This window comes from Prunus mume, linkage group LG5 (assembly GCF_029339155.1).
Source record: "Prunus mume cultivar Tortuosa linkage group LG5, ASM2933915v1, whole genome shotgun sequence".
Lineage (NCBI taxonomy): Eukaryota > Viridiplantae > Streptophyta > Magnoliopsida > Rosales > Rosaceae > Prunus > Prunus mume.
The window spans coordinates 372,561-398,940 of NC_142702.1; the positions used below are offsets into that span (position 1 = coordinate 372,561).

A 26,380-nucleotide genomic window follows, 5' to 3' on the forward strand; every position below is an offset into this window, starting at 1 on the left:
TAGGCCAGGCAACAATTTCCCATTCCTGGACTTACCAAACATGGGAAAGCAATTGATTTCTCATTCCCAAGTTTCCTTTCTTATGAACTAAATGGGGCTTAATGGTGTGTTTGCTAATCAGGAATTGGAATTCTCATTAGGAATTAAATTTCACCTATGGAGGATTCCTATATTTACTTCACATCAAGGAATTAAAAATTAAGTAGGGCCACATAAAAATTAGGAATTGAATTTTTAATTTGGGAGGAATTCAATTATTGGGTGGAATGTGATATTCTAATTCATGGAGAACTAACCCGTTAGGAATTCATCTTTTTTACCCATTATATCCTCACACAATTTTAAAATTTTCAAACTTGTCATTTACTTTAATCAAACAACGAGGACATTTTAGTAATTAGGACTACTCATACTCCAATTCCACATGGTTTAGTAAACAACTTCAATAAGAATTCGGAATCTAAACTTCAATAGGAATCCTGAATCTAACTCCTCTCAATCCATATGGTTTAGTAAACAACTTCAATAGGAATCTAGAATCTAATTCTCCTCAATTCAATTCCTCCTAATCTACTTACGGATTAGTAAATATGTCATAAATGTGTTTAGATTTGAACATTCTTTCAGACCAAGGATTGTGTGGATTTGGAATGTGGGCCTTATATTGTTAATCCAAATTCATGGATCAGGCATCAGGCTTTGCCTTTGTTGCTTTTCGGCCTTCGCCTTGGGCTGCTTCATTACAGTATTTTGTTGGGCCGGAAACCAAAAGTGATGACGTCCAGCATAAATTGCGGACCACCAAATACAAAAGGTGTCGACAAATTGCGGACCCCATTCAGAAAGTTTTGATAAATTGAGGACCACCACGATATACAAAATGTTATGATAAATTTTGGACCTCCAAATACAAAAAGATTTGATGTTGTTCAGTGAGGAAAAAGGAAATAAGAAGGGAAAAACATGGAAATGGGATAAGGAAGAAGAAGAAGAAGGATGAAAGGCTGCAAGGTTGTGGTAGTGAGATTTTCAGGTGATGGGTGTGAAGTAGAAGAGAAGCTAGAAAGATTTGTTATCCTGTCTTGTACCTAATGAACTTCAAAGGAATGCAACAATACTAAATTACAAATAAACGGAGGGACATAGAGGCTCAAGCTCAGTGGTGTTAAATATCGGTGGTTCGGAAATATCAATGGGTTAAAAATAAGGAAACAATGTGACCTAGAAAATGTGTACTAATTGATAAAAAGAGAATTAAACACATCATAATCTTTTATTTATAATGATTTACTATGTTCTCAAGAATGATTACTATTTCCCCCATTAGACATTGTACATGTTATTATTTTATTTAATAATTTAAAAATAGTTAATTATGTAGACCAGATTAATTTTTAAAGGACAATAAGTACTAAAATATTTTAAAAAATAGCAGTAAAATTGGAGATTAAATAAAAGCACAAATAAAGTTACCTTAAGATAATAAGTAATTAATCAATAAAAAAGTAAGCAACTAAAGATAATAATAAGTTAATAACAATTTTCTAGAGGATTAAAGAAGAACAGAAATAAAATTATCTAGTCGAAATAATTAATTCATCTACAATGAATACTAAAAAAATTAGACATAAACATTTCTTTGAGGGGGGTTGTGAATAATTCAAAAAACGTAATAGCATCTCATTTTGTAACAAAAAGATACATATATTGAACCAATGTGTTGAACTTTATCTATCAAGATCAAGCCACAGAGATGAAATTATAATGATGAAAGAAGTCATCCTTGATACTCCTTATATAAATCTTAATATACTTGTTTTTTTTGGTAAAGAAAAGTTTATGGGGAGGGACAACGGGACTCAAACCTAGCCCTTACTAGCAAGGAGAACGTTAGTTACCAACTCAATCAATCCTCGGTAGCAATCTTCATATGCTTTTATGTGTAATGGAAAGTGATTTTTTTGTAGTATCAATTACATGTATACCGTCCAAAAATAAAATTACATAGATACCTTTATTCACTGTTCATTATTGTTTTCACCTCAATCCTCTCTCCTTTTACTTTCCACCACCCATCCACAGTAACTCTTCAAAACACGCGCGAGTCATGACAATCTCTTCAGAATTAGATCTACACACAGCACGCAACAACAGAAGAGAAAACCCAAAACTAAAAGCCCCTTCTTCTTCTTCTCTCTCCTCTTCTCTCTTCTGCTGCTTCATGCAATTGAACTCAGTCCAATTACTCACCAATTAATGCCCCAAATTCAAGACCCTAATCTCCATCGCATTGGCAACTGCAAAATCCTAACTCCACCAATCATCAGCAGCAATGGAGCAGCTGAAGACCATAGGGCGAGAGCTTGCGATGGGTTCTCAAGGCGGCTTCGGCCAATCCAAGGAGTTCCTGGACCTCGTCAAGTCCATCGGCGAAGCTCGATCCAAGGCCGAAGAAGAGCGCATCGTCCTCCTCGAGATCGAAACCCTAAAACGACGTCTCTCCGAGCCTGAAATCCCCAAGCGCAAGATGAAGGAGTACATCATCCGCCTTGTCTACGTCGAAATGCTCGGCCACGACGGCTCCTTCGCCTACATCCACGCCGTCAAGATGACCCACGACGACAATCTCTTGCTTAAACGCACCGGTTACCTCGCCGTTTCGCTCTTCCTCAGCGACGATCACGATTTGATCATCTTGATCGTCAACACCATCCAGAAGGATCTCAAGTCTGACAATTACCTTGTCGTTTGTGCCGCCCTCAATGCCGTTTGCAAGCTCATCAACGACGAGACTGTGCCTGCCGTTTTGCCCCAGGTCGTGGACCTCCTGGCCCATCCCAAGGAGGCTGTCAGGAAGAAGGCCATCATGGCGCTTCACCGCTTTTATCAGAAATCGCCATCTTCTGTTTCGCATCTGGTCTCCAATTTCAGGAAGCGCCTTTGTGATAACGATCCGGGAGTCATGGGTGCCACGCTCTGCCCGTTGTTTGACCTCATTACAATCGATGTGAATTCTTATAAGGATTTGGTGGTCAGCTTTGTCAGCATTCTCAAACAGGTCGCCGAGCGCAGGTTGCCCAAGACCTACGATTACCATCAGTTGCCGGCGCCCTTTATTCAGGTTTTACTTACTTTTAATGAATTTGAGCTTATTATTAATGTGGGAAGTTTTTGGCAAGATGAGTAATTGAAATAATGAGCTTTGTTTGTTTGTTGTAACGTAATGTAGTTACTGAATTAGTTTGATAATGCAGATTAGATTGTTGAAGATCTTGGCATTGTTGGGGAGTGGTGATAAGCAATCGAGTGAGAAGATGTATATGGTAGTCGGCGATATTTTTAGGAAGTGCGATTCTACCAGTAATATAGGAAATGCTGTACTTTATGAGTGTATTTGTTGCGTTTCTGCCATATATCCAAATCCTAAGTTGTTAGAACAGGCTGCTCAAGTCATCTCAAGATTTTTGAAGGTTTGAAGTTTATATATTTTTCAGTGTAATTTTCTGCAAATTATAATCTGCATGTAGATTATTTGGAGAGTTAAACACCAATTCCTTGTTGTATATTTGGTCGACAGAGTGACAGTCATAATTTGAAATATATGGGCATCGATGCCCTTGGTCGACTTATAAAGATTAGTCCAGAGATAGCAGAGCAACACCAACTAGCCGTCATTGATTGCTTAGAGGTGAAAGAATTCTGTTGGGTTTGATGGATTGGTTTCAAATCATGCTTTAAACTTTTAATTTAGATGAAGTTTGATGCGCATGATGCAGGACCCAGATGATACTCTGAAGCGAAAAACATTTGAACTATTGTACAAGATGACCAAGTCCTCCAATGTGGAAGTGATTGTGGATCGTATGATTGATTACATGATTAGCATTAATGATAACCATTACAAAACATATATAGCTTCTAGATGTGTGGAGCTTGCGGAGCAATTTGCACCAAGTAATCAATGGTTTATCCAGGTAAGAGTAATTCATGTTGCCTTTTATATTCTAGTTATCATGGGAGTATTTTGTTATTGCTTATTAAACACCCGATGTCATCCATGCCTGATATTCCTTCTCTGCAGACCATGAATAAAGTCTTTGAACATGCGGGAGATTTGGTAAATGTCAAGGTGGCACATAACTTGATGAAGTTGATTGCTGAGGGATTTGGAGAGGATGATGATTCTGCAGATAGTCAGTTGAGATCATCTGCGGTATGTAACTTTAATTTTGCACCTTATGTTTATAACTGTTTTATTCAATGTCATTAAAAAGTTGCTATTTCAGTTATTATATGGTTAAAAATGTTATCGTATGCCCCCTAAATTTTTGTGCGATTTCAAAGGTTCCTGTTGAACTTTTGATCAATGTCTCCCTTAAATTTTTGGACTCCTCAAATAGTCCCATCCATTAACTTAGACCGTCAACAATTGATGGTAAAATCATGGACATATCATGTTAGGAGGATGAGTTGCCACGTCAAAGAATTTGACACATAACTTACAGGTGTCACTTGTTCTAGTTAGTTGTAAAATTTGTAAGTTACTCTCAAGCCATTTCATGCATATAACATTTGAAACCTCAGAGGTGGATTTTTCCTAGGGTTTTGGTTTACCGCATTGCGAATAGAAGCATTACTTATTACTGCTATGTTTGTTGTTTGTGATGAAAACATTTTGATTTTGCAAAATTGCTAAGGCTTTTCATTCTTTGACATTGAGTTCAACAGTCCCTGATAAATTCAGCATAGGAGATATAATGCTGCATTCACCTTTTTATAGTACTGCTATTTGTGTAACATTTGAGGATTATATTTTAGTAGTATGTTTACAACATTTTGTGCATTGCTTGCTTCTGCACTATGTCTTAAACCATTTCCTTGCTTTCCCTGTTTCTGCATGTTAAAGAACTAAACTTCTTTATGTGCAGGTGGAGTCATATTTGCGTATAATTGGTGAGCCAAAGCTTCCATCTGTATTTCTTCAGGTACATTCTGTCCTCTCAGTTCTTTTCTTTATGTAGAAATTTTTGGAAGAATATTCCTGTTGATATCTGAATTTTAGTTGTGATCTCAGGTCATTTGTTGGGTTTTGGGGGAATATGGAACTGCTGATGGAAAATATTCTGCTTCCTATATCACTGGGAAATTATGTGATGTGGCAGAGGCGTATTCAAATGATGAATCCGTCAAGGTATCCCTCAAACTCAGTTTTTTGTAACTAGAGGTTCATTATCTGCCCTTGTAATTTTTTAAGGTTTGATTTGAAGAAATTTTCCATGCTTCTTAAATTTGGTAATGAGGTCAGGGTATAATTGTATTAAATGAGATACAATTTAATTATATCTACTGTTAAAAATGCATATAAAGCTAGAATCCGAAAAAAAATAATGTGAGTGCAAATCATAATTTAAAAAAATATTTTCTTAAGAATTGGGATTAAAAGATAATTTGAAGTACAAATTTACTTTGATTAGAATAAGCAGGGTCTCTGTGTAGTTATAGAAACATGAGAGCTTTTGGAAAGAATAAAGAAGAGAACACAGGGCACACAATTTTTATTTTCCATTTGCTTAAGAAGCAAACAACCATAAATTTCGTATTTTATGAGTATTTCATAGGTTTAAAATTTTCTTCTCTCAATTTTATATTTGGTTATCTATTCATAAAAAGAGCACCATTTGTATTTGTGTGTATATTTGTATCTTACTTGTTGAAACTGAAGTGAATCTGTTCTTCTCATACAGGCTTATGCGGTTACAGCAATCATGAAAATATATGCCTTTGAAATTTCAGCTCAGAGAAAAGTGGATATTCTACCTGAGGTGCATATAGTGAACTTTAATACTTTGACAACAATATCAATTTGCATGCATTAATCGTCTGCATAGATTTGAACACCTTTCGATGGCAATCTTGCTTTTGTAGCATAATGTGGAATTTCAATTTATTTATTTTAATCTTGTCTTTATTATTTTTGGTTACCATTTTTGATTTTATTTTAGATTAAATAGGTCATATAGGACGATCCCATCTCTCTTTTCCTAAGTGATGGTTTACTAATACGAGGTACAAACTAGTTTTCTGTAGCACAGTACTTGGCTATCAAGGTGCCATCTTCTAGAACTTTACTGCTGTAGGGGTTGTTAAAGCCATGGAAGTTACTGTTTTACCCTCATTGGGCTAGGGTGATAAAAAATTGCTCCATGTTTGTTCAGTATGGTCCTAATTTTTGCATTTGTATCTGAGGTTGAATCAGTTGTTTTCCTACGAGTGGTTTTTTTCTTTTAGTTTCCTGCTAAAAATAATGCATTATGATTAGTATTTATGCTCACAATTGTGAGAGTTCTACTGGTATTTATGCCATTTTATTTTGCTTTCCCTGAGAGAAGATAAGATTTGTCAACTTGCAGATCTTTGACTGAAAATTAAGTTGAAAGATTGAAAGTTCAAATCTCACCGTACAGTTTGCACACCAGATTGAACAGGCATCCCTTTATAGATTAGCATCAGTCATGACTGGAATGAATTTATTCTTCCCGAATGATGGAAATTGCATTGTATGTAAATATGCTTTTAGTAGTGGGTTGAATTTCTCTAAAGAGCATAGCTAAATCTGAACAAGATGTTTAATCAAAAGATGTAATGATTAACATGGATTTTGATGGATGAGTGGCAGAGCAGAATTCTCCTAGTAGTTTGGGAAAAAAGGATTTGAATTCTCCTATGTTCGTTTAAGCTGCTGTTCAATTCACTTAAGGTGTAATGAGCGTGTTTGCTATTTTTGCTTTTTCACCTGTTCAGAGCTTAGCTTTAGGGTTTAGGGTTAAGTTTTCCTGTTTGGTGGGCCTTCAAATCATCCATTTAGTGCTTAGGGTATCGGGTTTAGCTCTCAATCGGCTACCATTCACAATAGTTAAACCATAAACTCTAAAGCCCTAACAAGCGATTCTACATCCTAAAGTAACAAATTGTTTTGAAACAAAAATTAAAGATGTAAAATGAAAACAGAAAGGAGACTTGAAAACAAAACGGACTGAGCAGCTGCTCAAGCCGCTTTCACAGAATTCAACATCAGCTCTAGCAGAATGACGTGTGCACTGTAGATCATCCACTCTTGAATGGTTGACTACATGTATGTATGTATGCATGTAGTTTCCTAATCTTTTTATGATTGAAGGCTTAGTCAGCAAGAAGTTGAATCATAGTTGAAATGTTTTTTAAGTGGTTGGTGATGGGGCTCTTTTGAAATAGTTTCTATAAGAAAGAAACATAGTACAATTTTACTTTATACAATGGTTAATGCTAGTTAATGGAGAAATGTGCTTGATAACATTCAGATATTATGTGCAGCATTTGTAATGTGCACGTAAAAATGTGTGCATGTGTGTGTCAATGATCAGTGGCCCTAGCTTTGAGGTCCAGAGCTCTTTAGTTGCATGATGAATGTTTAATGCTTTTTTTAAGTTGAAGTTTTCTGGACACCATTATAATGTTGACATTCATCTAATCAATGATTAGCTATAATGTTGTCATTTTCATTTTGTTTTGGCCTGTCATGGAAGTATATATCGATTGATAAAAATCTTTCTTCCCTTGCAGTGTCAATCTTTGGTGGAAGAATTGTCAGCTTCTCACTCAACAGATCTGCAGCAGCGTGCATATGAATTGCAAGCTGTCATTAGCTTAGATGCTCCTGCAGTTGAGAGTATTATGCCATCAGATGCAAGTTGTGAAGACATTGAGGTCATATTTAATTGCATTATCTACTCATACCCTTCTTTTTTTTGCTTCTCCTTTAAAGTATTAAGAACTATAGTAGTTCTGCATTTCTCTTTTCCTTGTTATTTGGTGGTTGTTGGCTTACTGTCTGAACTTCCTGTTTTCTAATGGTAAAGTCTAATGGTTGTTTAACCTTGTGATTGCATTAAGTTTGGTGACCCTCTTATTGTTATATGCCAAACGATATATTGTAACTTTAATTTTCTCTGGTTTTTATTTTATTTTTACAAAATGCATCTTTTAGAAAGCATTTGTTGAGATATGTCAAATAGAATCCTTGATGAATATAAATTAGGTATAAGGAAAGTGAATTAATGTATGTCTCATTAAAAAATGTAGTTGCCTTGTAAATTGTTCTAATAGGACGTACCACTTTTCCACATCGTGATAATGTACTTTCTCATATGGATACATTATCTTTGATGCAACATAATTCAGTTTTTCAAAACATGATTGTGTTTGTGTTTCACATATACGTTATTATGAATCATGACACAACATTAAATATTTTTAAAACTCTATAGATCCAGAAGAATATTTTCCAAAATAGAAATACTATGACAAATGAACATGTATCCTAACTGACTGTGAATGCGGAAGGAATAGCTTTGCTTGCTTCCTTGTCAAATATGCCCTATCCGTACTACTTATGGGATGAAGTTTGAGAAAAAGTAAGGGCCCATATCTGACAATTGCAAGGGCATTAGTGATATTTTTTAAATACTGAACAGTCAGCCCCTATAAATAGGCAAGCAAATCATTAAATGAGGGACTTTTTTAGGTCCAAGAAAAAGGCCATCGTAAATGTTGACTGAAAAATAATCTGACTAGATACCTTACTCTGTTTAAGTAGAAAGATGTCATGTATTGTTTGGTTAATGCTGTTCTTGACCATCCGATATTTTATTTGGTAAATTTTGAAAATGTGCTATGAATGTATATATGTATACAGTTATCAACTGCACAGGTTTTAATAGGGTCAGCAAATTATTGCTTTCCCTTCTTTTATCATTCTCGTGTATGTATGCATGCATAGATCAATGTGAAGATAATAATCTTCAGGTCCCAATTGTGATAATGTCTGTTATCATTATTAAATTGTACATGGGTTTCTGAAGCCTTATTATTGCTTGACACTTAGTATGTATGCTCGTGATGGAGGCACTAATTGTAGATTTCCTTGTAAAAAAAAAAAAATACAAAGATTGCTTTATTGTAGTTTTGGTGCATATAAACATGATGATATAGATCTTGTGGTTTAGATCGAGAAAAATTCAGAATCAGTTTATGAATGATTAAAATTGCTTATTTGACCAACATGCATCATATTATACTGGCGAAACTTAATTTATGTAGCTGCCTTTGGTTGGTAATACCTGGATGTTAATTAAGTGATTCTAATTGGTATTAAACGACATGCTTTAATTAGTTTCCTGACTTCTTCGTCCCTGGTCCTTGCATCTTATTTCTTCCCTTCAGATATAAGTTGCTATTTTCATGGATTTTGCAATTGTATTTCTCTAATATGCTTGAAAACCTTGATTTTGGATCATGCGGAAGCCATTTATTTATTTATTTCTTCAATAATCTTATTTTGTGTAATATTAATATTCATCTTCTCTTGCAGATTGATAAAAGCCTTTCATTCCTCAATGACTATGTCCAGCAAGCACTAGAGAAAGGTGCTCAGCCCTATATTCCTGAGAATGAGCGCTCTGGAATGTTAAATATCAGCAACTTCAGTAACCAAGATCAGCATGAAGCTTTAACCCATGGTCTTAGGTTTGAGGCATATGAGCTTCCAAAGCCAGCAGTGCCATCAAGAATTCCTCCAGCTGCAGTTGCATCCTCAACCGAGCTTGTTCCAGTTCCTGAACCGTCTTATGCTAGGGAGATCCGCCAGCCTGCATCATTGCCACCTGTGTCAGATGCAGGATCATCGGAACTTAAGTTACGACTAGACGGTGTTCAAAGAAAATGGGGCAGGCCAACATATTCCTCCCCAGCATTGTCGATCTCAAATTCCTCTAGTTCTAGTTCCCAGAAATCAGCGAATGGGGTCACACAAATAGATAGCGTGAGCACTTCAAATTCAAAAGCACGTGATACTTATGAGTCAAGGAGGCCCCAGGTTGAAATTTCTCCAGAAAAGCAGAAGCTTGCCAGTTCACTGTTTGGGGGATCATCAAAAACCGAGAGGAGGCCATCTTCTGCCAACCATAAGGTGTCTAAGGCGAATATCCATGCTTCGGAGAAGCCCCAGGTACCAAAGGCAGCAGCTGTACACACTGAAGTTAATCATGAACCTGCTCCAGACTTGCTCGATTTGGGTGACTCAACTAGTAGTACTGCTTCCACTGTAGATCCTTTCAAGCAGTTAGAAGGGCTTCTTGATCAAACTGAAGTTGCATTAACTGCAAATCATGGTGCAGCTGGTGCTGCTAAGACACCTGATATTATGGGATTATATGCAGATACATCTCTCAGCGGGCTTAGTAGCAGTGTTGGCGACCCTTTGCCGACCAATAGGGATGAGTTAAATCTTGCATCTGAGTTATCAAATGCTACAAGAAATGCTCAAAGTGGGGTAACACAATTGAATAAGGGTCCTAACCCTAAAGATTCCTTGGAAAAGGATGCACTTGTAAGGCAGATGGGTGTGACCCCAACAAGTCAGAATCCCAACTTGTTTAAAGATTTGCTTGGCTAAAACTGTTCAGAATGGCACACTTTCGATCATGATTGTTCGAGATTGTTTGCTTTGTGGTATGTGCATGGTCTTTCGGTGTGGCTGGCTACATGATAGGAAATACAACTCAATTCAAACAAGTTTCAAGGCCACCATGCAGAGCTGTAAAGGCACCATACACCAAGAATGGTGGCAAAAATGAGGTATAGGCTTTTGTATTTGTTGGACAGTGGCTTATGTAGGAATATAACCAAGTTGGTGATGCTTGAATATGTTGGTTTGAGCCATTTCAATGCGGAGCTTTTTCTTTGTGGCAATGTGGGCGGTTTTGCAGTGCTCCACGGACACATGGTTCTGCCGTGCATATTTGTCTACATTTACACTGCTGTGTGCCTCTCTCTTGTTATAATAATGCTGTATGAAGTGAATTTTTGTTTGTGTTGTAGGGACATTTATTCCTATATGTCATGAGTTTTACTTGGTGTCCGTTCACATTTTAAGTTGTAGTTATCTTTTTGACTATGATATGTCCCTTGTAATTTTTGGTGGATAAAATTAGACATTCGGCATCTACAGTAGCTATCCGGTTATGCAATGACAATAATAATGCGCTTTCGTGAACAAAGAAAGAAGTTATAATTCCTGGTGTATTTTTCTTAGTATCTAAACCCAAATTCTTTTTGGGTAATGGAGCCATTGGAGATGTTAGCTCTACCCGGGCTGTTCAAACAGCAACTGGTATTCAAAGAACCAAAATCTATTCGCAAACTAGACAGGAGTTCGAAAACAACATAATATGCATGACACTATTGATGCTCATCAAGCTTTTCATTCCGTGTCCTTGCAAGATTATCAAAAAATCTTGAACTATACCAGCAACGTGAGTTGCAGCAACTTGACATGATTTAGACATGCTAGGATTCTTGTACCTTGCCAATACCAGCAAGATTACTGGTGTAATGAGACACAATCTTTCAACAAAAATATTTTGGGCATATTTGGACGCATGTTTACAATTAATGTCTGATTTTTAACAAACCTTAATTGGAAATTATGAAATAGATAAATCTGTTACATTTCATCCCCAAAAATACATCAATTCCAATGAATGAGATGGAAGAATCCGGCTTGCAACCAGTTTTGTTCATCTGCGGATAAATGCTGGATGCATCAATTGAGAAGAAAGGTATTGCCTTATGCAACTTAAAATGGAATCTCAGAAACTGCTGGCGCCTCAACACACCTCTTGATTACCAGACCATTGCCTGGAAATTTGGTTCGTTTCAACAGCTGAACCTGGGGCTTACATAAACCACTTTGGAACTTCATTGCCTGAAAATTTAATATCGAATGTAGAGCGCTAAGAAAAAGGATTTAACCCAAAACAAAAAGAACAAAAATTCACACCCTGAAAACTACAACATATACCCCAGAGATGCACAGCAAAATATTGCTAAATTGGAATTGAACACAAAACGCAGATATATGACCAGAAAATGCAAAGATATCATTCAACATTTAATGGATTTACATACTTTGGCTCCTCGTTAAGATCAGTGTGCCTCCTCTTTGGGTGATTCGCCTCTCCCCTTTGAGCTTCATGATCACTAACTTCGACGACGTTAGCACGATGATCATCATCAAGTGCCATGAAATCTGATAACCGAGGCCTCTTCTTGCCAACACTAGTCTCTGATGTCGAAGGCAAGGAAAGCAATTCGTTGTCTTGGTGTTGATCATCATGAATATCATCGTTCACTGCCATCACATCAGGCAACAACACCTGGTGGCCTAATAGGTGGACCCCGCAGAGGATTTTGACGGGTGTGGGTATGTCAATCAGGGTGGGCAATCGCGTTCTACCGAACTTAAATATAATTTGACACATATTACCCTGTTGCAATCGCGTCAGTTCTTCCCCCACACGTAAGTTGCTCAGATTCAATAATGGAATACACTGAAGAGCCACATGAGTGCCCATATGACTTCCCTCTAGCAGCATAAATATCGATTGGACCTCTTTTCTATTGATATGAACACGTGTACTTGCCCCAAAATAAAATGGCCCTCCTTTATGAACAACACATAGAACCAATCTTAACGTCTTCCAATCTAAATTTGGAGGAATTTCAAAACAAACTTCACATCGAGCATGGCATAATTCCTCTTCATCATCTGCATATTTAACTAGTGTTGCATCTTTACAACAGCTGAACCACTTTGGTACTTCATCGCCTGGAAGAGTAATTTCAAATTCAGATTGCGGATGAGAAGATACCTACAATACAATTGGTTACAACAATCATCTTCTTAACCATATAACACAGAGGGAGAGACAAAGAGAGACACAGAGAGAGAAGAGACAGAAACCTGATCCAGAATACTATTTTCTGTGATGTCATAGCCACGTAGTCTATCGCAATTCATCAAAAACAGTTGCTTATTCCTCGCTGATAGTGGCAGTTTTGGAATTTTTTCCAATGATGTGCAGTTATCCATGTATAACTTATGTAAACTTAGTGGAAGCACTTCTTGTGGAATTTCTAGAAGACTCTCGCAATCACGCAAGCTAAGCTTGTACAACCTCCCAAATTTGCTAATGCATTCCGGAAGCGTGACAAAATTGTATCCACTTAGATACAGAAATTGTAATGTGGACAAGCAATAAAGCAGTAATTCAAGCCCATTAAGATTGAAGCATCTTCGAAGATGCAACAATTTAAGCCCAGTAAGATTCGCAATTGATAGAGGCAATTCTCTTATGCCACTTCCATCCATAGTCAATGTCCGTAGTGATTCCATCTCCACTTCTATTTCTGGGAAACTCTCAAGCCTTTTACAATCATCTAGCCAAATGCTGTCTATGGATTTCAATCTAAGTCTTGTTCCAAACCTCGTAAGATTAACGCATCCAGCGAGATTTAATTCAACAAGTTTATCAAGGAATCCAACAGAATCGTGGACCTCAACCAAACTTGTACAGTTACTTAGATCCAAGAACTCTATGTTTGGGATTCCGGATAAGTCTGGGATTTTTTCTAAGAATTCACAACCAATCAAATTCATATATGTCAGGTTTGGCAAATGCTGTGAGACAAGAACACAAAAACAGGAAATAATTAATCACGCGCTTCAAAAGACAAAAACTTAGAAAACAAATTTCGTGTTTTTCCTTATGAAATTAACAACTCTATTTGAAATTATATATAATAGATGAAAATAATTTCAAATACATACCTTAAATCCCTCCAATTGTCTGATATGACTGCCAGGCATTTCGAACCCAACAAGACGATTTCCTTGAAAATTGGGTGGCAAAGATTGTAACTGACAACTAGGCCAATCAATAATTCTTAACGCGTTGGGCAGATAGTTAATGTTCCCTCGTAGAGATGCATTATGGATTTTGAAAATTTGAAGATTTACCATATTACGGAAGCATTCTGGATTCAAGGTTATCTCAGCTGGTTCTGGAAACTTCACCACGATGCCTTTAATATTCCTTGTTCCCTAAGATGGAAAAGCATTAATTAGGAAACGAAGTCATTGTACAAATCAAAATGCAAGCACATTTTGTTAAGAAAATTAAGGTAAAATAAGGTATTCTTTCTTGTCAAATTGAATATAATAACATATGTAATACTTACTGTACTTTCCGTCAGAACTCGTTTGACATCCTCGTAAAACCACAATCTACTACGCTGGCCAGGATCATCGGGGGATTCTTTGCGAACTATAACCTTGCCCAGGTTTGCTAGCAAGTCATGCATTAAAATCCTATAATTCAGTTCAATAGTTATCAATGCCTTATCAACGAATTCTTCAATGAATTTTTGGGGTACTATTTGTAGCACATAGTCCTTATCTTCACACTTGAAGAAACATGCAATGTCGAGAAAATAATCTTTTGCGCGGTGATCCAAGGCATCATAACTTTTTTGAAGTATTCTTTCAATATCTGTATAAGGTTCTCCTTCGTAACCATCTAATATAACTTGCCAACGTCGTATAACTATACCACGAAGATGAGAACCTAAAATTGTTAGAGCTAGTGGAAGGCCATCAGCAAAAGCTATTGCACGTTGTGCGAGTTCCAAATAATCTTCTGGAGGTTCACTTCTTCGGAATGCATGCCAACTGAAAAGCTCAAGAGCTTGGTTGGAATCTAACTTCTTCACCTCGTGTATCAACTTAATATCACGATTCTCAAACAATCTCCTATTTTTTGTAGTAAAGATTACTCTACTACCCTCACCAAACCAATCATCTCCAGCCAATTTTTCTAACTGCTCCAATCGGTCCACATCGTCAAGAATTAATAGAATCTTTTTACGCCTCAGCCGTTCTCTTATAACACCGATTCCTTCATCAACACTCTGAATTTTCAACTTTTTGCCTAGATACTTATGAAGAAGAGTCTTCTGTAGCTGGACTAAGCTTCCATCTCTAACATTTTCCAAGAAACAACTTCCTTCAAACTCATGGGCAATTGCATTCCATATAGCTTTTGCAATTGTTGTCTTGCCTATTCCAGATGTCCCCCATATTCCAACTATGCGACGACCATTCCCACCAACATCTAAAAGCTTTTTCACATCTAGTACATGAGACTGAATTCCAACTGGGTGCTCAGCCACATTCCAATATGTGCGTCTCAATACTTGGCGTAAGATTCCATCAACAATGTCGTTGATAAATGTAGCTTCAGACCTGCCAGTTTAACCAAATTAGACACATTTAATGAATCAGATTTAAACATCCAATCACGCAAAAGAACACAACATCAACAATCTTGTACGTAATAATTCTTCTGACCAAAAAAGAGAAAAAAGATGTTAACAAGGATTTAAAACTTAATATTTTTACAAAAGGATACTTTTCTTTAATAATGAGTAACAATTAATATTTTATCTTGAAAATGATAAAGATAGAAATATACGTACTCTCCATCCTTGAAAGTATGTCCGGACAAATTTGCTGCTTGTCTAAGAGCTTCCTTCCATATGAGCACTTTCTCCTTGTCATCCTTGAATTTGCTTTGAATAAGGCCTTTAAATGCATCTCCAAAACTATTTGTTTGCTTTCGTACATCCGACGGATCCACCTTGTAAAAAATGGGCAAAACTATTTGTTGCTTTGATTCTTTACATTGAAGGATCTGGACAAGTTCATCCAAGCACCACCTCGAAGATGCATAGTTTTCAGAGAATACAATGAGAGAAATTCTTGATTCTTCAATTGCTTTGACAAGGGCTGGCGATATTTCTTCTCCTCTTACAAGCTCTCGATCAATGAACGTGTAGATGCCCTTATCACACAAGGCCTTGTACAAATGATCCGTAAAATTGGTGCGCGTATCCTCACCTCTAAAACTCAAAAACACATCATATGTCCATGATGAATCATGAGTGAAAGAAGAAGAAGAAGGAGAAGAAGAGACAGAAGTCGCCATTGATGAACAGAAATTAGAGAAAAAACAGAAAAGAGGAAAGAACAATAGAGACAGAGCAAGAGAAGAGCACAACGAAGAGATAGTTCAGAAAAATCGGAAGCGGATCGAAAGTGTCAAGCCACGATGGGCTCTGATACCATCTTAACAAGAAGAAGAGGATGAGATTTAGGGATTTCCATAGAAGAAGGTAGAGAGGAAGCAAGAAGGAAAATAGCTGTATATTCTGTATTTCAGATCTTGATTAATGGAAAATATAGGTGAGAGGCAATACCTTTACCTTTTCTTTGCTGAATAAATTGCACATCACATGGCCAGTACTGCTATATAGCAGAAATGGGCCTACATTGACAGCTACAAAAGTGGTCAAACGATGATATTTCTTTTTCTTATTAAGGCTGGTTTGTATCTCTTTTTCTTTCATTACATGGTTCCTTCAATGGAAAATGTATTCTCTCTCATAATAATTAAGAGGTTTTCTATTTAAACCCCGCACTTGACTTTTTGTTCACCCAATACTTAAATCATTAAGCTGTAAGTTTTATTATTATGTAAAAAGACAGAAAAGGTCATCCAACTTAATAATTAACCCTAATACATCTATACACACACCCCACAGACCTCACCACTATTTATATTAAGTTTTAGAAACCTTCTTCCAACTTCCTGTTTACAAACTCTCTCTCTCTCTCTCTCTCTCTCTCTCTCTCAAGTTCTCAACTCAACAATACCCAAGTGTTAGAATTCCAGTTACAATTCTTGGAGAGAGGTAAAACTGTTCTTTTTCTCTAGAAAGTATTAAATTTCAGATTTGGGGTTTCATTTGTTTGTGTGTTTTTTTTGTTGGGAACAAAGAAAATTGTGGGGTTTGAATAGAAAATATCTTTTAGTTCTTATTTTTTCAGTTTGGGGTGTATTTAAGGGTAGTTTGGGAAGATAGTGAGGTTTTCTTAGAAATTGTGAAAATTTAAACTAGAAATTGAGGTGAACTTAGAACATGGAGTGAACTAAGAGAACTGTGGGGTTTAAATAGAAAATCTCTAATAGTGATGTCCGAGACTTTATATTTGAGATCCTAACTTTTTTATGTTGTAATTTAGTTTACGTGCTAATGTTGTTTTTTTATTCTTTTATTGAGTTATTTACACTAACATCCATTGAGTTATTTGGTCCTTTCACAAAACTCCTTAGAGTTTCAGAAATTACACAAACACACCTCAAGATTTTAAATTGTTTTTCACAAGACTCTTTTTTTAAATTAATTTTTGCGTTAATTTCAATTTAGTACCCTGAAATTATCTCAGCAACATTAACAGATCTTTTTCATCTTCATTTTCAAACCCCAAGTGGGAACTCACTTTTCCTAACTCGCTTCCACCTTCAAGGGTACGAACCTTCAAGGTAACTTCTTATCTTTAATAGTGACGTGCTTTCTTTTACCACATGATAAATAGGTATTTTTGTTCAAGATTTTGAATCTCTGCATAATAATCATGCATTTACCCGTATCTTGTTACATTTAAATCGGTCTAATAATATAAAGACCTATAATATGACAAGTCAAACTCCAAATAAATATTATTCTCTCTTTAACATTGTTAAGTCCAAATAATATTTTAAAAATAACAACGCTTGCCATGGATTTTAACCCTTGCCTTGACCTCTGCTTTCCTGATGAAGATAAGAACTCAAAAATGTCAGAATTTGTAGAAACTTGAGAAAATGTATATTTATATTGTCATAAACTAGTTAGAACTCTTTCTTTTGTTTACCAGCCCTCACCATATATATTAATATTATCAAGATTTCTGAGGTTAAAATTTTCTATATAGATATTGTAATCTCAATGGGGTCTTCTATGTCTCCCTGTCCCTTTTTACCATTGACTTGAATGCTAATTTTTTATACGTCAACGCGGTTTCTGTCTTATGCTACGTTGAAGTAAATGGTAAGGAACCTTCGAGGAAACTTCTTCACTCGGACAGTTGGTGTCAATGGCCCCCCATTTAAAGAGAATATCACTCCAGCAGATCCCAACCAATCTGTTCCAACAGATTCCATTCCTTCCATCAGTCCCATGAAATCAGCCGCTCCCAATCCATCAGCCTTAGAAGACTCCTCATCACAAGCACAGCACTCTGTCAGCCAGATTTAGTTATCAATTACTCTGTAATATATGCAATTGATTGTACTTACCTTATATTTCTACAGTTTCTGTAAATAGACTTGCAAAAGTCTAACTCATGTACCAATATATGTACTGACTGATAATACAGAGTAAACTATCGGAATTGTGCCAATTGCTCTTGTTTTCCCTCTCATCTCACCCTTCTCCCTTCCTTGAGTTCATTCTCTTATAATGACCCTCTTCTTTTACCTACAAAACTCGTGGTCAAATACAAACTAGACTGTACCTTTGCTGCACCACGTTTGTTTAAAGCTGCTTCACATTATAAAATGTTAAAATAAATTTGATCACAGTTTGGAGTAATTTCATACAATCAAAAACCAAAAGGGCCATAAGTACCAAATCAAGTAGAAATTTTAGTGCCTTTGCTACAATATAAAATTGCTAGAACAAGAAACACATTCAAAGCAAAGGCATATCAATGTCTTTAAGCAGTGGCTAATTACTGTGTAACATGATTTAACATGTTAGAAATTGAACAGCCACAAAAATAAAAAGAAGAGGCACACTCCTAGTCTTGTGATTAAAGTCTTTGAAGTGCATGTGAGAGCCATAAGGAAAAGAACCTTTCTGACGTGCAACAGTTTTTTTTCATCAGTTCATGATGATGTTTTTTTTCTTTTTGACTAACATCTCTTCACAATTGTTTAGCCTTCATTGACTGGATTCACCCGATCAAGATGCCTTGACCAGCATTACCTGTACTTTTTCTTTTCCTCTCTTTCACAGTTCGATTACATTTGGACCTTTGCGTTTCTGTTTTTATTGAAATCATTTTGTGAGCTTTTCAATATGTGTGTGTTTCATTTGGTATCCATTGCATACTGATTCTGAAACCCATTTTCATTTTTCTGTTCTTCGTCTGCATCTTTGATTTGTTCCCTGTTAACCATTTTGAAACAATACTCATGGTGAAGTCATAAAGAAGTCAAATTTATAGTGTACATGAAACTTATATAAACACTCTTAACTCTGCGTTTCTCAAATATAGGGACTAGCCATGACAGAGGACAATGAAAGCAGGCCTCCAATTATAGTGTACATGAAACTTATATAAAGACATTGCTTTCAGCTTTGTTAATCAACTACATTATTGTTGTTATATAGTTAATTAGTAAAATCGAGAATTGGAATCCCGATGATCTCCTTGTTTTATCTAAAAGAGGGTGCCCGGAAGATGTGCTGCCATGCCTGGTAGGCTCAACTTCACCACCAAATTGAGCTCAACCCTAAACCTAAGCCTCCTTTATGTTCTAGCTCTTATTCTTATTTGGATCTCTCTCTCCTCTCTCTTTCTTTGTTTCAATGTTGAATGTGGTTGTGTATTTGTTGTACATACATATCTATATCAGAGTGACAAACGGAGAGGACGATACTGGCTCCAGATTTCAACGCTCTTACAAGCCTTGAAAGTTGTGTAAATTAAGAAGCAGCTGTGACTGTGTGAGAGAGAGAGAGAGAGAGAGAGAGAGAGAGAGAAGAAAAGGCTCAGCAAGAAAGAAACAACACGTAAATGTCAAATCCCCCTATCTCAAGCAAGGTTGTCCATTTCCATTTCAAAATTCTATATAAAACTCTAAACGCTATACTAATACTAATATTCCCCCTCACCATATTGTTAATTTCGATTATAATATAAGTTTGTAGGGTGGTAGATTTCTACGTACAGACTTGCGATGCATTAAGGATCAAAGGCTAACGTTAACCACAGTTGCTTTTGCGATGCATTAAGGTAGATCATCTAATAAACTTCTCAAAATATGTTATATTTTGATTTCCATTTTCTGCTTGATCAATATGGACCTTATGTTCTCAGCTGCACCAGCAAAGCTCACATCTTCCATTTCCATGCCATGATATCATCATTTGAATGTGGATGGATGTTGGATTCCAATGTCATTTGGTTGCCTTTCAGTTAAAAGCTTTATCGGGTTTCGCATTTGATCAATCTCCAACAATTTAGTGCCCCAAGAACCGAACCATTCTATGTCGGGTTTTGCATACTTTACACATGGCTAAATACTATACCTGTCCTTTTTTTTTTTTTTGGATGTCAGTAACAGAGAAATATTCAAAGACACACACATTTCAAAGAAGGAAGATAAAATTTGATGTTCATCAAAACAGATAGTCACACGCGTGAGTAATTTAATTGTGTTTCAATTCTGTTAAACGTGCAATGTTGTCTCGCTAGGCTAGGTTCCTTCTATATATATATATGGACATTAAGCTTAGAAGATCTGGTGATTTCGTGATTGCTCACTCGCAAAATTTACCTGGATATACTCCACCTGTAAGTCCTTTCCTAATACACTTGTATCATTTAAGTTTTTCAGTGTTTCTTGTGAGTTGTTTCTACAAACTTGAATAATCCTCTGAGTTTAATTTTTAGTTTCCAAATAATCCAATACAAGTTTTAAGTATACAAATTTATAAATAAACCCAATCCTAGACATGTATTTATAAAAAAATCCAAGCACTATTTAAACATAGAAACACACCCAAAATCAACCCCAAAGTCAACTTTTTGGGTGTGTTTATAAATGGGTTTTAAGTGTGTGTAATGATGGATTTTGGGTGTGTTTATATGTTTAAATAGTGCTTGGGTTTCCTTGTAAATAACCATGGTGCACCATTTGCAACAGCTCCAGGGAAGAGAAGGGCTTTTACAACAGGAACTTTGTAACAATTGGGAAGAAGTGGCATGCAATGGTGTGGTACACACGCCAGATATGCATGGAACTCTGTAACAATGAAAGAAGAAGAAGAAACATTAAACCAAATACGAATATTAAAAATTTACCTATTCCTTAATATATATTTCCATAAAACACCATCACTAACAGATGTATAACACGAATATTAAACTTGAGCTCATTCACAAGATATACCAACTACATCTAACTTCAGATACCCCTGCAAATTATGAACAGTTGGGAATGGCACATCCATGTCAATCCTTGGTAATATACCTCACTTTGAAGGGAAATCAAAGTTTTATGTTACATATAGACTCTTGAATACTACCCCTGGTCTCAAACATGAAGGAAAACATGAAGGAAAAAAAAACAATAAAAGAAGAATCCCAGAAAGCTAAGAGAAGTGAACCTGAGGTATTAAGTTGGAATTGGTTGAGATCTTGAGGGACAGCAGGTATAGCCTCTTGAATACTACCCCTGGTCTCAAACCCTTCCACATCCTACACCCTTCTATATCTCCACTCACTATATATTTAACTCTAATCAAAGATGGGTAATCCACCAGTAAACTAATTCAATAGAACTATAAATACAAGGAAAAGAAAAGTAGGCAGGTTCTAACAAACAGAGTTTACAAAATACTAACAATAACAATAAGATGACACTCATCAACCATGCCTTCTAAACCAAGAGATAACCTAGTTCAAATATTAGTCTTGTTATAGTGCAAAGAAACATGCAAGGAGACAGTTTATTTATCACTAATTGCAATATTAAATTTCTTTACTTGAGCATCCCAATGGGACAAGTGTGAGCAGAGAATCCATCTAGTAGGCATGACTATGTATTTATGACCTATGAGATGAAACTTGTTACTATGAAGATTGATAATTTACTACATTACGATAATCGAAACTGAATCAGTTACCTGATTGGAGTTCCAGAAGTGTAGAGCGGGTTCTTCACGACATATTCCACATACAAGTTGTAAATGTACTTCAAAGATTCACGCAAGTCGCCAGTCCTGGGATGAGTAACCAAGATAATCTGCACACACAAACACAAAACAAAGAGTAAGAAAGCAGCAGCACATTAAGAATGAATCTAATTGTATGACAATTTGGTATACACAAACACAACCACAGATGTCCAAATTTCTAAGCTAAGCACAAATTCAAGTTCAAGAATGTAATTGAGTGAGAGGAGAGGCCTTTCTTTCCGATCCTAAATCGCTAGATCTAATGCTAGAAAATTGCCAACGGAAGCAGCAAATATTTCATATTCAATCAAACCATAATTCTTAATTTCAAGATCTGAAAGTAAAAATAAAAAAAATAAAAAAAAAGAGACGTAGAAAACTGAAAAAGCTAACCTTAATGCCAGAAGGGGATTCCATGAAAGTAAGCTTGTAGGTATTGGTGAGGAAGCTGTGGAAGGAACAGCCTTGGCCGGGCAGCTGAGGGACGCAGAGATTGGCCTTCAAGAACCCCCTCAACAAACCCTAACATCGACTGCAGAGAGAGAGAGAGAGAGAGAGAGAGAGAGAGTGATGCTTAGGTTTTCGCGACAGAGGGAGAAAGAGAGTGGTGGTGGTCGTGGAGAGACGATGTAGGGAGAGCGCCAAGAAAGGAAGAGAGCGCGAAGAGAGAGAATAGTGAGGGCAATCAGTGGGCAATAAGTCGGCAATAAGTATCCATTTATCTGAAGGGTAGCTTGGTACTTTCAAGTTTCAAAGTGATTATATCAGATTAAAGATGTTTAAAGTGATTATAGCAAATTTGAATAAGATGTTTAAAAAATTAAAGATGTAAAATGAAAACAAAAAGGAGACGTGAAAACAAAATGGACTGGGCAGCTGCTCAATCCGCTTTCACAAAATTCAACATGGGCTCTAGCAGAATGACATGTGCACTGTAGATCATATGATTGAAGGCTTAGTTTCCAACATTGGCTCTTGAATGGTTGACTATATGTATGTACGTATGCATGTAGTTTCCAAATCTTTTAATGATTGAAGGCTTAGTCAGCAAGAAGCTGAATCAGAGTTGAAATTGTTAAGATGAAGGTTTGATTATTCAAGAACAGAAGAAAGGAAGGGAAGAGAGAGAGCAATAGAAGAAAGAAATCAAAGCTTCATTGTTGTTGTTGTTCTTCATTTTTATAGCATGGGGTACTCTCTCTGTTTTATGAAATTTTGATTTGATGGCTGGAAGGGAAAAGTTCTAAGATGAATTGTCAAACGATGTTTTAGGGTTGTATTGATTTATAAATTGTTGGACTTAGCTGAATGTGTATGATATAATTGTTGCTAGAAATAACATACTTAGCTTAGACCAACAGATCTGCAGCGGCGTGCATATGAATTGCAAGCTGTCATTAGCTTAATGCTCCTGCAGTTGATAGTATTATGCCGTTGGACGCAAGTTGTGAAGACATTGAGGTCATATTTAATTGCATTTTCTACTCGTATCGTTCTTTTACTTCTCCTTTGAAGTATTAAGAACTGGTATAGTTCTGCATTTCTCTTTTCCTTGCTATATTTGGTGGTTGTCGGCTTACTGTCTGAACCTTCTTTTTTCTAATGGTAAAGTCTAATGGTTGTTTAACCTTGTGATTGCATTAAGTTTGGTGACCCTCTCATTTTCTCTGGTTTTTTTTACAAAACGTATATTTTGGAAAGCATTTGTTGAGATATATCAAATAGAATCCTTGATGAATATAAGTTAGGTTTAAGGAAAGTGAAGTGAACTAATGTATGTCTCATTAAAAAATGTAGTTGTCTTGTAGATTGTTTTGATGCGACATCGTGATAATGTACCTTTCTTATATGGATACATTATCTTGATGCAACATAATTTACTTTTTCAAATAATGACTGTGTGTGTTTCACAGATACGTTATTATGAATCATGACACAACATCAAATATTTTTAAAATTGAATAGATCCAGAAGAATATTTTCCAAAATAGAAATACTATGACAAATGAACATGTATCCTAGCCGTGAATGCTACCTGGCATGGAAGGACTAGCTTTGGTTACTTCCTAGTCAAATATGTTGACGGAAAAATAATCTGACTATTACTCTGTTTTAAGTAGAAAGATGTCATGTATTGTTTGGTTAATGCTGTTCTTGACCTTCCGATATTTTATTTAATAAATTTGAAAATTTCAGAATCAGTTTATGAATGATTAGAATTGCTTATTTGACCAAGATGCATCGTATTATACTGGGGAAACTTAATTTATGTAGCTGCCTTTGGTTGGTAATACCTGGATGTTAATCAAGTGATTCTAATTGGTATTACATGACATGGTTTAATTAGCTTCCTGACTTCTTCGTCCCTGGTCCTTGCATCTTATTTCTTCCCTTTAGTTATAAGTTGCTCTTTTCATGGATTTTGTAATTCTATTTCTCTAATATGCTTGAAAACCTTGATTTTGGATCATGCGGAAGCCATTTATTTATTTATTTCTTGAATAAGATTATTTTGTGTAATATTAATATTCATCTTCTCTTGCAGATTGATAACAGCCTTTCATTCCTCAATGGCTATGTCCAGCAAGCACTAGAGAAAGGTGATGAGCCCTATATATTCCCGAGAATGAGTGCTCTGGAATGTTAAATATCAGCAACTTCAGTAACCAAGATCAGCATGAAGCTTGGTCTTAGGTTTGAGGCTTATGAGCTTCCAAAGCCAGCATTGCCATCAAGAATTCCTCCAGCTGCAGTTGCATCCTCAACCGAGCTTGTTCCAGTTCCCGAACCATCTTATGCTTGGGAGATCTGCCAGCCTGCATCATTGCCACCTGTGTCAGATGCAGGATCATCGGAACTTAAGTTACGACTAGATGGTGTCCAAAGAAAATGGGGTAGTCCAACATACTCCTCCCCAACATTGTCGATCTCAAATTCCTCTAGTTCTAGTTCCCAGAAATCAGCGAATGGGGTCACACAAGTAGATAACTTGAGCACTTCAAATTCAAAAGCACGAGGTCCCAGGTTGAAATTTCTCCAGAAAAGCAGAAGCTTGCCAGTTCACTGTTTGGGGGATCATCAAAAACCAAGAGGAGGCCATCTTCTGCCAACCATAAGGTGTCTAAGGCGAATATGCATGCTTCAGAGAAGCCCCAGGTACCAACGGCAGCAGCTGTACACACTGAAGTTTGTTGATGCTCTTTTTCGGAGAGGGTCAACTTAGAGAAAATAAAAGGGATTTGCCTTCAGCAGGGAAAGGGTCTGGACCTTCAATAAAGGCTAGCCTGCAGAAGACAAAAATGGGAGAAGCAGTCGTTAAGCTTCGGACACCGGTGTGGTGCCGGCCGAAGGCTCTCCGATGCTTAAGTCAGCTAAGAAGGGTAACTTTTGCAGAGTAATAGTAAAAGGTAGAAAAGTAGTCACCCTTTTTACTAGGGTATTGTGCCCTTTTCATAGGGAAGTGAAAGTGGAAGGTTGGTGTAGATTTCCGATGTGGGACTTTGTGCAAGTCGTTGCGGTGGTGACACGTGTCATGGAGATGAGGTTTAGCAGTTTGTGAGCTTTAGCAGTCGGGAGTTTTAGCAGGTGCTTGGCACCTCGGAAGAGTGTCTTCCTTCGGCATGAGAGAAGGCATGTCTGCCTTTGGTGCCAGTCGATTTGAGGCTGGTTATGCTCGGTTAATTATGGTGTAAACAATAGTCCCCCAAGTTCGCTGTCAAGAAGTAATTTCTGGGTTGGGAACTTGTGAGTTTTTGTGTAATCATGACCGAGCATTCCAGGTTCATTGGGAGTCGTAGGGCATTCCCTAGTCCCCCAAGTTGGCAAGCTAGAAATTGCGTCAACACTTGGAAGGCATTTTAAAGGTTGTGTGAGTCTCTGGAACTGTTAGTAGCTAGGTGTCTGGACTTTTGGCAAGTCCCCAGAGCGAGGCCCTTGTGTTTCGGGAGCTAGGCTTCATGAAGTGAAATTAGGCTTGCTGAGCTTTCGGCAAGGAGGCTGGCCTCTTTTGTTTAGAGGGGAAAAATGTTGGGCCTCCGTTAATGTAGGTATGGCCCTTGCCGTTCAGCAAGGGACCAAGGTGGGCCATAATGACAATTTACCAAAACTGATGGGTCAGAGTCTTGTGAATCTTTCGGTGTGGCTGGCTATATGATAGGAAATACAACTCAATATTCAAACAAGTTTCAAGGCCACCATGCAGAGTTGTAAATCCATACACCAAGAATGGTGGCAAAAATGAGGTATAGGCTTGTATTTGTTGGACAGTGGCTTATGTTGGAATATAACAAAGTTGGTGATGCTTGAATATGCTGTTTTGAGCCAATTCAATGCGGAGCTTTTTCTTTGCGGCAATGTGGGCGGTTTTGAAGTTATATATATTTCCTAGTTTCTAAAGCCAAATTATTGTTCGGTAAATGGAGCCATTGGAGATTTAGCTCTACCCGAGCTGTTCAAACAGCAACTGGTATTCAAAGAACCAAAATCTATTGGCAAACTAGACAGGAGTTCGAAAACAACATAATATGCATGATACAATTGCTGCTCATCAAGCGTTTCATTTCATGTGTTTGCAGGATTATCAAAAAGATCTTGAACA

At 36.8% G+C, this 26,380-nt stretch overlaps 2 protein-coding genes, 1 long non-coding RNA gene and 1 pseudogene across 5 annotated transcripts; 2 read left to right on the forward strand and 2 right to left on the reverse strand.

Annotated features, from left to right (window-relative positions):
- Window positions 1-2,126: 2,126 nt before the first annotated feature.
- On the forward strand, window positions 2,127-11,107 carry LOC103330933 (Adaptin family protein). Its single transcript, XM_008233535.3, has 10 exons — window positions 2,127-3,121; window positions 3,255-3,470; window positions 3,578-3,688; window positions 3,777-3,974; window positions 4,082-4,213; window positions 4,929-4,985; window positions 5,075-5,191; window positions 5,745-5,822; window positions 7,600-7,743; window positions 9,407-11,107. The coding sequence occupies exons 1-10, from the start codon at window positions 2,333-2,335 to the stop codon at window positions 10,487-10,489; spliced, it is 2,925 nt and encodes a 974-aa protein (XP_008231757.2). The 5' UTR covers window positions 2,127-2,332; the 3' UTR covers window positions 10,490-11,107.
- Window positions 11,108-11,440: 333 nt separating this feature from the next.
- Window positions 11,441-16,200, reverse strand: LOC103330934 (TMV resistance protein N-like). 2 transcript variants are annotated; one of them, XM_008233536.3, is made up of 6 exons: window positions 15,412-16,184; window positions 14,116-15,178; window positions 13,706-13,978; window positions 12,839-13,555; window positions 12,004-12,746; window positions 11,441-11,800 (listed from the first exon to the last, which is right to left on the reverse strand). In XM_008233536.3, exons 1-6 carry the CDS (start codon window positions 15,918-15,920, stop codon window positions 11,794-11,796), a joined length of 3,312 nt encoding a protein of 1,103 aa, XP_008231758.2. In that variant the 5' UTR covers window positions 15,921-16,184; the 3' UTR covers window positions 11,441-11,793. The 2 variants fall into 2 exon arrangements, with proteins under 2 accessions (XP_008231758.2, XP_088909482.1); XM_089053356.1 differs by lacking the exon at window positions 11,441-11,800 and having other exon boundaries at window positions 12,462-12,703; window positions 15,412-16,200.
- A 4,152-nt stretch (window positions 16,201-20,352) lies between these two features.
- On the reverse strand, window positions 20,353-22,458 carry LOC148916548 (uncharacterized). The gene is made up of 3 exons (XR_016127355.1): window positions 22,177-22,458; window positions 21,733-21,851; window positions 20,353-20,849 (listed from the first exon to the last, which is right to left on the reverse strand). It is a non-coding gene; the product is annotated as an uncharacterized LOC148916548 (long non-coding RNA).
- Window positions 22,459-22,603: 145 nt separating this feature from the next.
- Window positions 22,604-24,978, forward strand: LOC148916549 (AP-4 complex subunit epsilon-like; annotated as a pseudogene). Its single transcript, XR_016126694.1, has 2 exons — window positions 22,604-23,244; window positions 24,329-24,978. The product of XR_016126694.1 is annotated as an AP-4 complex subunit epsilon-like (transcript).
- The last annotated feature ends 1,402 nt before the right edge of the window (window positions 24,979-26,380 follow it).